Source organism: Sinocyclocheilus anshuiensis, unplaced genomic scaffold (assembly GCF_001515605.1).
Source record: "Sinocyclocheilus anshuiensis isolate Anshui unplaced genomic scaffold, SAMN03320099.WGS_v1.1 scaffold567, whole genome shotgun sequence".
In the NCBI taxonomy this organism is placed as follows: Eukaryota; Metazoa; Chordata; class Actinopteri; order Cypriniformes; family Cyprinidae; genus Sinocyclocheilus; species Sinocyclocheilus anshuiensis.
Genome location: NW_015549600.1, coordinates 18,780 through 31,571, shown reverse-complemented (window position 1 = coordinate 31,571; position 12,792 = coordinate 18,780). Strand labels below are relative to the sequence as shown.

The window sequence follows — 12,792 nt, the reverse complement described above, 5'->3', positions numbered from 1 at the left end:
CCGGATCGGCTTTCACCGTGGACGAAGCGGAGTCCAGCCCGGGGTCGTCACATCTGGTTGCCGCAAGCCTCCTTCGTCGAATCCACCAGGCGCCACTCACTCAAGCCGCTGTGTGTTTTGTTATGAAAGCGAAACTACTTTGTTTGGCCTACCAAAAGAGGACATAATGTTTCTATAAAGTGGGGCAATTCCAACTTTGCAAGGACAGTCTGGCGCTTCTGACTCAGAACGTAAGTACCGTTTTTTATATTTAAAGGATTTGCCACTGATGATTCAAACGCGAGTTTTAAGCAGTGTAGAGTAGCATTTGTTGTTTGTCATTTCTCCGATCACAAATGCAGACATGGTTTTATGTTTACACGGCACGATACGCAACGCAACGCGTAAAAAGACAGTATAAATCATTATAATCAGTAATTATGTCCCCACTGGATGCAACAAATGCCTCATTTGTAATGGGATTTATTGGTGTTGTCTCATCGCGGCGGAACAGGGCATCACGGTATGGTAAGGGGCGTAACATTTCCGTCTCACACTTGAGGTATTCGGCCAATCACAACGCACTGGATAGCTGGCCAATCAGAGCACACCTCGCTTTTTCAGACCGATGAGCTTTGTAAAAATCGATGCGTTTCAGAAAGGCGGGGCATAGAGGAGAAACAATAATGTACAGTATGTGGAAAATAATGTGTTTTTTTAACCTTAAACCGCATAAATAAATTTCATTACACAAAATAATGTTCTTTTTAGCAACATCATAAAAATATGAATCAGTACATAAAAACATCAAATAGTTTACATAGTTTAAAACTATGATCATCTAAATAGTGGGTAAAATAAACATTTACCAAACAGCTTTACTTTTTGTCTATTGTAGTTTCGTAATATTTTTCTTCAAATGTTATTAGTTTTTCAAGGAGAAAAAAAAAAGTAAATCACCTGTAATTTTATCAAATTATATAAATTAGAAAATGTAATTGTGTGTTTTTAAATGCTAATTGTAAAATTAGTCTAAACAATACAGAAGGCCATTTTATTCAAAAAATGTAAGCATAAATCTGCGTATAATTTTTTTTTTAATAAACAAAATCACGATTCATCAATTTTGGTACAGAAATATGTTTTAAAAAATAAAATAAAATAAAGACAAACTCTGGGCAGCATTAAATGTACTTGTATGGACAAAGTTTGGACGGATTTTATGCAAATGACTAACCTCAGGCACACAGTCACTAATTTATTACACTCTGAATTCGTTACCATTAGAATGAGGTTAAGAACAAATTTATGTGTGCATACACATCTTTATGTGAAAATTTCTCCTGTTCACATAAATATGAATAATCCCTGCAATTATTAGTGAATAAGCCAATTGTTTTTAGTTTTTTAAGTGCCTATAGTTGATGAAACACCCAATGTGCTCAAATTGTATACTGTGTGCAGCAATGCCCTAATGTTTTTGCCAATCTCTGTTCTGAACTTCTCATCAGACCACTTCCTTTAATTTCTGAGTGCACATCTCCACTTGACTCATTCTGTGTGTTTGTCACAGGACGGAGGGACTCCTCGGGCATTCGTTTGTGGTACACTCAATCTCTGAGGAGGTTTGACGCAGGCATCATGGAGCTGGGGCTAGTCTACACTCCTGTCATGGCCATTCCTCCCCGCCAGCGCTCTTTCCAGCTGACTGGCTACTGCACCGCCAAATGCACACAGACGGTCCGCGCGCCTCACAAACACTCCTAAACACTGCACTTCACTCAAGCCAGCCGAATAAATTCAAGATGCAGCCAATGCTGCTACATTCTGACTCTAAGATAAATCAGGCACATACAGTTCTAACTGCATTGAGCCTTTGAATTCAATTAAAACACATTGAGTGGCTTCCTGAAAACAGATTAAGGCCAAAATTTCACCAAATAATGCAATCGCAAGAGACTCCCCATTAAAAAAGAAAAACTCTTATTTAGGGTGTAATAAAACCCTTATAAACCAGCCCACAGTGGAAAAAGCTCATCATCTAGAGAAATAATGTTAAAAAATATTGTTATATAAGTAACTGAATGATAGTTCAAATCATGTGGCTTGTTGAGGCAAATAATGCAAAAAAGCGATCACTCAGTACACCCTGGCATTAAAATTACTCACATTTTCTTCATAAAATATAAAAATATAGTTCACGTATTAATTATTGAAGCTGTGTTTTCTGTCCTGCAGGCTCTTCCTGTAGGCGGTGTACACATCTTTGCGTCCCAGCTGCACACTCATCTGGCTGGACTCGGGGTGAGGACCGTCCTGGTACGAGGAGGCAGAGAGGTGGAAGTGGTACAGGAGGACAAACATTTCAGCACTCATTACCAGGTATAGCCAAGTTTGGTCACACTTTAAGGTCCAATTCTCACTATTAACAAACCATTAACTGACTTTTGTCTCAATAAACTGCTAATTTGCTGCTTATTAATAGTTAGTAAGGTAGTTGTTAGGTGTAGGTATTGGGTAGGATTAGGGATGTAGAATAAGGTCATGCAGAATATGTGCTTTATAAGTACTAATAAACAGTTCATATGTTAATAATAGGCATAACTAGTAAATAGTAAGAATTGGTCCCTATACTAAAGTGTTACCCCAAGTTTAAGTTTAGACTATTAAAGGGATAGTTCACCGAAAAGTGAAAATTCTGTCATTAATTACACACCCTCATGTTGTTTCAAACCCGTAAGACCTTCGTTCATCTTCAGAACGCAATTTAAGATATTTTTGATGAAATCCGAGAGCTTTCTGACCCTGCATAGACAGCAATGCAACTGAAATATTCCCAGGTCCAGAAACGTAGTAAGGAGATCATTAAAATAATCCATGTGACAGTGGTTCAAGCTTAATTTAAGAAGCTATGAGAATACTTTTTGTGCGCAAAGAAAACAAAAATAACGACTTTATTCAACAATTCTTCTCCTCCAAATCACGTATTCCGCCATTATGGAGAGTATCACGATGCATGCGTGTGCGTTCCTCTGCATGTAAACAAGGCTCAGCGCATGCGTGTTCTACGTCAGCAGCATCTAGCGCATGCGTTGGTTACGTGCAGAGGTACTCTCCATAATTTTAGAATACGTGATTTGGAGAAGAAGCATTTGTTGAATGAAGTCTTTTTTTTTTTTTGCGCACAAAAAGTATTCTCGCAGCTTCATAAAATTACGGTTGAACCACTGATGTCACATGGACTATTTTACCGATGTCTTTACTACCTTTCTGGGTCTAGGAATATTTCAATTGCATTGCTGTCTATGCAGGGTCAGAAAGCTCTCGGATTTCATCAAAAATATCTTAATTTGTGTTACGAAGATGAACGAAGGTCTTACAGGTTTGAAACGACATGAGGGTGAGTAATTAATGACAGAAATTTCATTTTTGGGTGAACTATCCCTTCAAGTTTGGGTTCTCAACATGAAAATGTGCCTTTTCACTTCAAATTTCAATGCATGTTCCTGGTCTTATTTTGCATGATTCATAATAACCCTACCTCTGAAACAACTTTTCTTTTCTACTGACATCATCAAGGCCTCTAATTTTTCAGCCAATCACACAGAGACCACACCCACCAACGACATCATTTTGGAATATAACACCCACTTTCACAATCCAATCAATTCCCAATCTATTAAATCAATAGTTTCTTGCTACATTTAGTATGGAAGTCCATTTCCACCACTGAATAAAAAAAGCAATTCTGACCTTTTTCTCAGAATTGTGAGATATAAATTCGCAATTGTGACTTTTTTTTTTCAGAATTGCGAGTTTATATCTCACAATTCTGACATTATAACACGAGCTGAGTCAGAATTGTGAGATATAAACTTGCAATTCTGAGAAAATATCAGTCTTTTCCCCCTCAGAAAAAGTCAATTATCTTTTTATAATTTTTTTTTCAGTGGCAGAAACGGACTTCCATAATTTCATGAACAAGTCACATGGCGGAAATTAAATGGTTGTTTCATGTTGACTTTAAAATATACATATAGGCTACCAGTCAATTTCAATTATTTTTTAATTCTTAAATAAGTCTCTTATGCTTACCAAGGATGTACTTATTAGATAAAGAAGAAGTAAAAACAGTCATTTTGTGAAGTATTATTACAGTTTAAAATAACTGTTTTCTATTCTAATATATTGTAAAATGTAATTTATTACATTTGTTATTACATTAATTTATTTCTGTGATCAAAGCTGAATTTTCAGCATCATTACTCCAGTCTTCAGTGTCACATGATCCTTCAGAAATCATTCAAATATGCTGATTTGTGAATATTTAAGATGCTGTAACTGTTCACCATTAATTTTCACCCTTTTTATTTTCAGCTCTTTTGCGGCTGGCTTAAATACTTTTAAAGTTAAGGTGTCCCTTTCAGTCTCTCAGTCGATATGAATGCAGTCTATAACAGTTTCAGATGAAGTACAGCATGTCACACTGCGACACACTGCTCACGGCTTGAGACATGTCAACTACCCACGATTCCCTGCGGTATACCTGAGCACTTGATGCTTTTGTCACTCCCACACCATTTTTCATGCTCACACACACACAATAAAACTCCCTAAATGAAATTCATGTAAACATGAAGTGGTTTATTTTTGTGCTGCCTTTTGAATATTACCATGTTATTCTTGTGTTTTATGTACCATGGCTTTAAAATACCAGGACTATCATGTAAATTACCATCTGCTGCACCGACTGTACTATAGTAGGCTACCTCAGTAGCACAAAAACATTGACCTGACACAATCCTAGGATGCTGTGAATGGATATATCTGGTTTTGGTTCAAATACTAAAAAGAAAACTCAAGCAAATACTAACATTTGTAACCTCTCCCGTTTTGTGCAGATTATCCGTGTTTTAAGGAAGATGGTGACTGTTTTGCCAGTAAGTTTCTCGTCACACATGTAAAAGCTGAAGCGTATTTAGATAAGATGCAGACATTACAGGAAACGTCTGGAGCCAGCAAGCCACCAACAAAAGCGCAGATCTTCTGCATTTAGACTGTCAATACCAGCACCCACACACACGGCTGAGCCTGCCAATTTAATGCTAACCTGCCAAGAGACATTCATTCTAGCATGTTCTACAAATAGCTGAGTGCTAAACCCCATCTGATCATGTGCGATTGCTGCTTTGTGCTTTTGTCTACCCCACAGGGCGACGCTCTCGTCACTAAATGCTCGTATAACACTGAAGACAGAAATAAAGTTACCGTGGTAAGTCTGACTCAGTCCAACACTGCTCAAGACCCACTCAAATACATTCTCTCATGAGAATTTAGTACGGTAGGTGTTTGATCTAGATGTTACAGATTGATTGGCTGGAAATCAAACAGGACAAAACTCTCAGACATCATTCTGCACAATATAAGTTTACAATACAAACTTTATTTAGCTGCTTAAAGTAAATTAAACTCACACTAATACACTATTAAATTTAATAGTGTTAATTTTTTTTAAATCAACAATAAACTGTCAAATTAAATAATAATTATTTTGTCATATTGAATAGTTTGCATTCACCCAGGTAAAAATATGCCAAATAGACATCATATTAAATATGTAAATGTGAAATATTATATTATATTATTGAACACCCAAGAAAACCTTTTTTATGTGATCAGCATATCATTGGTTGGTAATTCTCAGACCCTTTGTCAGTTGCTCATTTAACAAATTATTTAATAAATCACTTTTTTGTCATATTTAATCTTTTTTTGAATTGTTGGTTCCCCCAGGTAAATGTTTAAAATATACTTATGCATCACCTTATTAAATATGCAAATTTGAATATATTACATAAAACCAATTAAAACGTTTATTTTTTAATGCATGTTTGTGTGTATTTTTTTTATTTATTTTTTTATATGACCAGCCTATCAGTGCTTGGTAAATCTGACCCTTTTGTCAGTTGCTCATTCAATAAGTAATTTAATAAAACAAATTTATGTGCTTTTTAAGTCCCCCTTAAAAAGCAAAATGCCAAGGAAGGTAAGTTTTTCCAAATAACATAAAATAAAAACAAACCCTCAGCAATATCAACTAAGAAGCAATATCTCACATTAGAAGTGTTACTTATTGTGAAACATGAATTATTACTTTAACACTATGAACCAAAAGCTGGCACAAATATACCAGGAAACATTCATTTGAGTTATTTTATGCCAAGACATTTTGCAAGGTCGAAACCCCCCTTAAAGGAATGGTTCACCCAAAAAAGGATATTTACTCCCCCTCATGTAACATAATAAATAGAAATAGTGACTAAGTGAAAGAGGACTGGACCTTTCAAGCTCCAAAATGACAGGTTAAAAGCCTCATAGCCAGTCTGTACAATATGTTATATTATGTTATATGTTATATTCGAAGTCTTCTAAAGCTAGTGTGAATGAGAGATTTATGTAAGAAAGACATTTTAGCCACTATTCACTTCAAATCCAGTGGCTTTGTTTTCTCTCTTCTGCAGGGTGGTTTTGGGATCATGGAAGAAATGTGTGTCAATTACGTGCATTATTACCCCCGCACACAGCTGGAGCTGTGCAAGAGCCACGTGGACACAGATTACCTGCAGAAATACTTCAGTCTCATCAACAGGTGCAAAAATAAAACTCAACTAAACCACCACAAACAGCAAACATGACCTTCCTGTACGAGCGTCTAACTCATCCCAGACAGTCATTACCTCACAATGAGAAGAAAACCTTGAAATGGCAACACCGCCGTCACTGTATCATACCGCTCTGACCCAGTCAGCCTCCAACAGCAAAAACCAGCAACTAATATCTGGCTTTCAGACTAACTGCCTGAGGACAAGAGGAATGCTTTCATTTCCTCTATGAAATCAGACGGAGAAACAGAAATAGGTTTTCCACAGCAATGAATAAAACAAGGAAAGGCAGATGACATTTGTATTCATCCATTTTGTATCGTCAAATTGCATTTTTACAGCTTAAAAAAACTATTTTGCAATGCTATAGTGGAATCAGACGAATTATGAAAGTGGTTTTGTGGCCGTGGAACCAAATTACCACCTTATGAGGTGGATATTTAAAAAAATATATTTATTTTCCTCTCTGTAGGTTTCAAGGACGCGAGAGTTGCAGTTGTCCTGGGACTACGGTGGAAGAGCAGTTCTCCTCGCTGTCCTGGGACGGCTTCAGCGGGGAGGTGCTGAACTCCCTCTACCTCACCTCCCCAATCTCAATGCACTGCAACCAATCCACCGCTGAGCTCTTTCCTGTAAGCTCAACATTAAACCACCTTTTCACCATCTCTGACCAATGACAGACCAGAAGTCTTTTATTTCCAGAGTAGTTCAGATGCATTGAATTATTGGATTTTTTGCAGCTAGACTCTAATCGCCCAAACAGATGTGATATATTCTAATAAACTTTGAGTGCATGGTGAGAATGACCAATATTTTTGCACTAAAACGTTATTCTTGGATGCAAAATTCACATTTACGTACGTGGTGTTTGCATATAAATGTGTCTTAGCAGTGTGTGGACATAACCACCCTACAATTAGTTTTTTTTTTTACGGTAACGCACAGTGTTGCCAGATTGGAAATGACCACAATAGATAAATAACTTAGTGGGAAGGTCCAAACACTGTCGCTGTCATCGGAAGCCTGAGGTGTGTGCGATCAATGAGTAATGATTACAACGGCCATCATTTGAAATGTCACAAAATTCTGAAATCATCATACTTTTTTTTTTATTATTGATCATACATAGGTCAAAATTATCGTACAAATACGATAATTATCATACGGTCTGGCAACACTGGTAATGCACCACAGAATACACAAAAAATGGAAGAGAGGGGCGGGGTGAGCAGTAGCTCATTAGCATTTAAAGAGACATGCAATGGCTCGCTGTGAAAAGAGCTGTTTTTGACAAGATATAAAGGCTGTTGTTTTACATAACCATTGAGGAATTTTAACCAAAGTATGTTGCAGACATTTCATGAAGACCCTAAAGAATCATATCAAGTTAATGCCGATAGCCTAGTGGTTAGTGCGCCGACACATCTGTGCTCACGGTGACCCGAGTTCGATTCCCGTCTCTAGGTCCTTTGCCGATCCCGCCCCCCTCTCTCCACCCAATACTTTCCTGTCTGCTCTCAAGTTAATGAGACTAACAACAGGTGCACTAGATGGGCAACAATGAGACGACCCCCAAAACAGGAATGGTTTTACAGGTGGAGGCCACTGACATTTTTTTCCCTACTCATCTTTTCTGACTGTTTTTCACTAGTTTTGCATTTGGCTAGGGTCAGTGTCACTACTGGTAGCATGAGGCGATACCTGGACCCTACAGAGGTTGCACAGACAGTCCAACTCCTCCAGGATGGCACATCAATACGTGCCATTTACATAATTTACATCATATTTTTATCATCTTGAACTGATCAGTGGAGGATAGTTAATATTTGCTAATAATTTGCTTAAAGACATTCTTTTAGATGTCATCAAGGCATCAGATTACAGATTACAAAGTTTAGAGTTAACAGAACTTTTAGTGCATGTAAACAAACCTATGACAAAACACCATCATGTCAGGTTGAACAGTGTTAAAATAAGGCTGTTTCTTTGTATTTATGCTTGATGGTAAGTTCTCTTTTGTTTTAGGGTGAATGGGAGAAGCAGGAGATACCGGTGGTGACGGCGGAGCTCCAGAGAGCCCCGTACCCATGTGAATTAAGCCGTCGAGCGTCCTCTCTGAATGACAACCCTACAGAGGTCAGGCCCGACAGCAGCGTCTGATGCATCTGACTCCTGCTGAGCTCAACCTTTACCATGCAGCAGCCTGGAGGATGTGTGCTTCAAAGTGATCACATAAAATAAATGACCCAAGCACTGTTTTGTGTTTAGATTATCGTTCCATTACTTTTGTGTGGGAAGGTGCAGTATATAATGTCAGCAGTGGAAACTGAAATAGCATTTTTATGGATAAAGTTGCACTAACATGATTGTGCAGTACACAATGAATACCATCTACTTTTTAAAAATAGTAAGCAATTATGCAATGATAAACATTTGAAATAGTAGCATGCTAAATTGTCATAGGACCTCATTTAATTCTTGCTTCCACGAGTGTCATCCAGTTACATCTTAGAAATAAAAATTACAAATTGTTTTGTTTGTGGCATTATTTACTGTTCTTCCTCCACACTGGAAATTTGAGTGCAATGCATTGTGGGCTATTTTCCCAAAGCACTATGATGTACACTTGAGCTACTAAATTTGACAAAAATATGTAGTGTGCATCCGATTTCAAAGTTTGGCATCGGTAAGATTTTTAAAATGTTTTTAAACATTGACATTATTATTAATAATCATTATTAAAGTCTCTTCTGCTCACCAAGGCTGCATCTATTTAATCAAAAATGCTGTAAATTGGTAAAATTGTGAAATATTATTACAATTTAAAATAACAGTTTTCTATTGTAGTATATTTTAAAATGTTATTTATTCCTGTGATGCAAAACTGAATTTCAGCATTATTACTCCAGTGTCACATGAGTCTTCAGAAATCATTCTAATATGCTGATTTGCTGCTCAAGAAACATTTATTATCAATGTTGAAAAAAGTTGTGCTGCTTCATATTTTTGTGTAAACCGTGATACCTTTTTTTTTTTTTTTGATAAATAGAAAGTTAAAAAAGGACAGCATTTATCTGTAATAAAAAAATATTTTATACTATTATAAATGGCTTTACTGTAATTTTGGTCAATTTAATATATTCTTGCTAATTAAAAAAATTTATTTCTATCAAAAAATTTTTAAATCTTACTTAACCCAAACATTTGAATTCCAGTTTGTTAATATGCTGTATTGCAGAGTTCACGATATGACAAAACTGGCTTTTAGTCTTCATACATTTTGCAACAACAAATAAAGTTAAACAGCAGACAGCTTAAAGGCCAGCCTTTAGAAAGAATTACTATTACTAGCAATGAGGAAATTTAATTTATTGGTTAATTTTTTTTACTAGTTAAAATCCAGTAAAATGTTAATTTAACAGTTACAGTACATGTGGATGAATTGATGGTCCAACATGCAGAAATCACGGAAAATACAGCACAAAACACTTTCACATCATGTGTTGAATAAAAAAAAAACACTACAGGCATCTTATTTAATTCCACAGATTTATATTTGACAAAAAGTTACAGAAATTAAACCATTATATTATTTTTATAAATGTTATTTTACATTTAACCAAGACTGACATCTTCAATGCACAGCTATTCCACAAAAACTCTCACTAATATTCAAACAAGTACAAAAAAAGTAAGAGATGGGCTCATGATTGCTCACTAAAATGTTATTTTCGGAAAAATATGAATGATTTCTTTCTGAAAAACATGAAATTTAAAGGCACAGGAAGATGGGTTAAATTCACATTTGTTCTTCTATGCTCCTTTATGGTGAATCATGCCTTTAAGACAGTGACTATAAATACAGAAGAGTATTTAGTTTTGTCTGGAATGCTGATGCTGATGTGTTAGATAAAGGCCTGTAAACATTTACCTCAGTTACACTCAATCAGTCTGGATCAGTTTCATTCTGGCTTTGTTCAGCCGTAGATGCCCTTAACGCGCTTGTTCTCGGGGTCAAAGGGAGATTTCAGGTGAGCCGTAGCCTTGTATGTGACGCCCATCCTCTCCAGAGTGAATTCCCCGCTGCGGACGAAATCTGGGCTCACCTGGGGGAGAATTAAACACAGAAAAATTCAAGCTAAGTTTAAGATGGATTTATGATTGAAATTAAAAGGCTTTTAATCTACGACTATTTATTTTGCCATTCATATCACAGATTATAATGAGCTCTGCTCTCACCTCCCTCTCTTTCTGTCTGTACCCCTGCCGAGAGTTGATTGACAGGAGATCTGGCCAATTATAACACTGAATTTTACATTTTGTCAGACAAACAAACCAGACAGGAGAGTAGATTAAGGTCGGTGGACTTGAACTTGCAAAATGGTATGTACTGATGTCTTTCCACAGTTGAAACAAGATACCTTCTGATGTTCATTCATGTTTATTGCATACTATTACTAGTAAAGAGGAAGAGATGATCAGTTCACATGCCGCTACAGTGATCTGTCACGACAAATTAAAGAGCCACAAAATCTATAATTTCTTAAAAATTGAAAACATTTTGAATTAATTTGATTTATTTACATGTTGTCATATGAACAAATAGCCAGTAAATACACTAATGTAACAAATCTAAAGTCCGCACCATTGTAAGAATTTATATCAAAATGAACTTTCTTTTCAATCTTTTTGACTTACTGGACTTGTTTGAAAGAACAGGCTGAGATTCATTTGTTCTTGAATTGGACGTTATGACTGGGCAGTGTTCGTTGTTGACTGCAGTAAAACACTGGTACGTGGCTGAGACGAGATGATATCTGACAAAACCGCTTGTGGGCTACATTTTAAGTTATGCTCTTAATTTTTTTTTTTTTACTACATTTACAACCATTTTAGTCACAATTTGAAGCCCTGGTTAAGGTTTTGTGTGACGAATAAGCTGAAGTTTAAGATGTTATTTCACTAAAAATATTATCCTTGTGTAGCCTGAAAACTCCCTATTCACTGTTAATGCACGAAACGGAACGACCAGGACATTTTTTCAAAATGTATTCTGTGTTTCACAGTAGAAGGAATGTCACATGGGTTTGGAAACTTTTAAAATTTCAACTAGAAACTATGAAAAGTCTTATGCATGAAGTCTGGAGGTCTCTCGGCCGTGAATAACAGTTCTCTGACATTATGTCCAGTGATGTGTCTGTGGTGTGTAATGCAGTGAGCAGAGAGAGTAAAGGTCAGATCAGATCAGCGCTCGACCTTGTTCAACAGCACTGCCGTCCACGCCGTGGAGTGGAGACGTCTCAGTTCTACCTCCTCATCTAGCTCTCTGTCAGTTAACATTAAGTACACATCCCCCGGTATCATGTCATACTCACAGTACAGTGACTTCAGAGCCACCTCTGTGTGCAATAACACACACACACACACACACACACACACATACATACATACATACATACGGGTAGTTGACAAATAGGCAGTAAAAAATGCTTATTTTGTAAAAGACAAATTCTGTATGTTTAACATACAGTTTTAATTTAAAAAATATATATAATTTAGGGGTGTCACACCAAAGGACAACAAAACGTAACACTTTTGTAGTGGTTCCAAAAATGTTAAATATTTGAACAATTCTGAGAGAAAAATTGACCATGTGCACATGTCATGGGCTTCACAGGGGGCTTTAGTAACATAATCATGATGGGGGTACTTCAACTAATTACATTTTTTTTCTGGAATTGGCCGATTTAAAATCAGGATATGGTGTCACACCATAAGACATGGTTTTCAGAGACAAAATGTATCAAGTTCCTACGCTTTCAGAAATACATGTATGAAAAAAATGATTGCCATTTACTAAAATAGACACTTGCACAATTTTGCCGGAGGTATTTATTAACATTTTGATGCTTTTCTTTTTAATTTATAAAAGTTGTAATTTATTGAACCATGCTTGAGACAGTCACACCATAGAACAATTTTGAGATTTGGCTCAAAAATGTAAAAAATCGAATAACACTGCAGCTTTTATAACAACAGGTCCAAGTAGGAAAAAGAAATGTTTAACCATTTACCGCATTTTAAATAACGACAATATTAATTACATTAATTTTTATCTTGTGGGAAAATGCCATGTCACGTCAACAACCCA

The 12,792-nt window shown here is 36.3% G+C and overlaps 2 protein-coding genes across 2 annotated transcripts in view; one reads left to right on the top strand and one right to left on the bottom strand.

The window, feature by feature from the left end:
* LOC107658656 (dopamine beta-hydroxylase-like) overlaps positions 1 to 8,886 on the top strand; it is a 16,805-nt gene extending 7,919 nt beyond the window's left edge. The window contains exons 6-12 of the mRNA XM_016447297.1: positions 1,553 to 1,719; positions 2,218 to 2,361; positions 4,881 to 4,919; positions 5,192 to 5,251; positions 6,501 to 6,628; positions 7,114 to 7,273; positions 8,667 to 8,886. Coding sequence (XP_016302783.1) covers positions 1,553 to 1,719; positions 2,218 to 2,361; positions 4,881 to 4,919; positions 5,192 to 5,251; positions 6,501 to 6,628; positions 7,114 to 7,273; positions 8,667 to 8,801 — 833 coding nt within the window. The 3' untranslated portion in view covers positions 8,802 to 8,886. The remainder of the gene's footprint in view (positions 1 to 1,552; positions 1,720 to 2,217; positions 2,362 to 4,880; positions 4,920 to 5,191; positions 5,252 to 6,500; positions 6,629 to 7,113; positions 7,274 to 8,666) is intronic.
* Positions 8,887 to 10,436: 1,550 nt separating this feature from the next.
* The window catches only part of LOC107658653 (sarcosine dehydrogenase, mitochondrial-like), an 11,979-nt gene continuing 9,623 nt past the window's right edge, over positions 10,437 to 12,792 (bottom strand). The window contains exon 6 of the mRNA XM_016447294.1: positions 10,437 to 10,747. Within this exon, the coding sequence (XP_016302780.1) occupies positions 10,619 to 10,747 (129 nt within the window). The 3' untranslated portion in view covers positions 10,437 to 10,618. The remainder of the gene's footprint in view (positions 10,748 to 12,792) is intronic.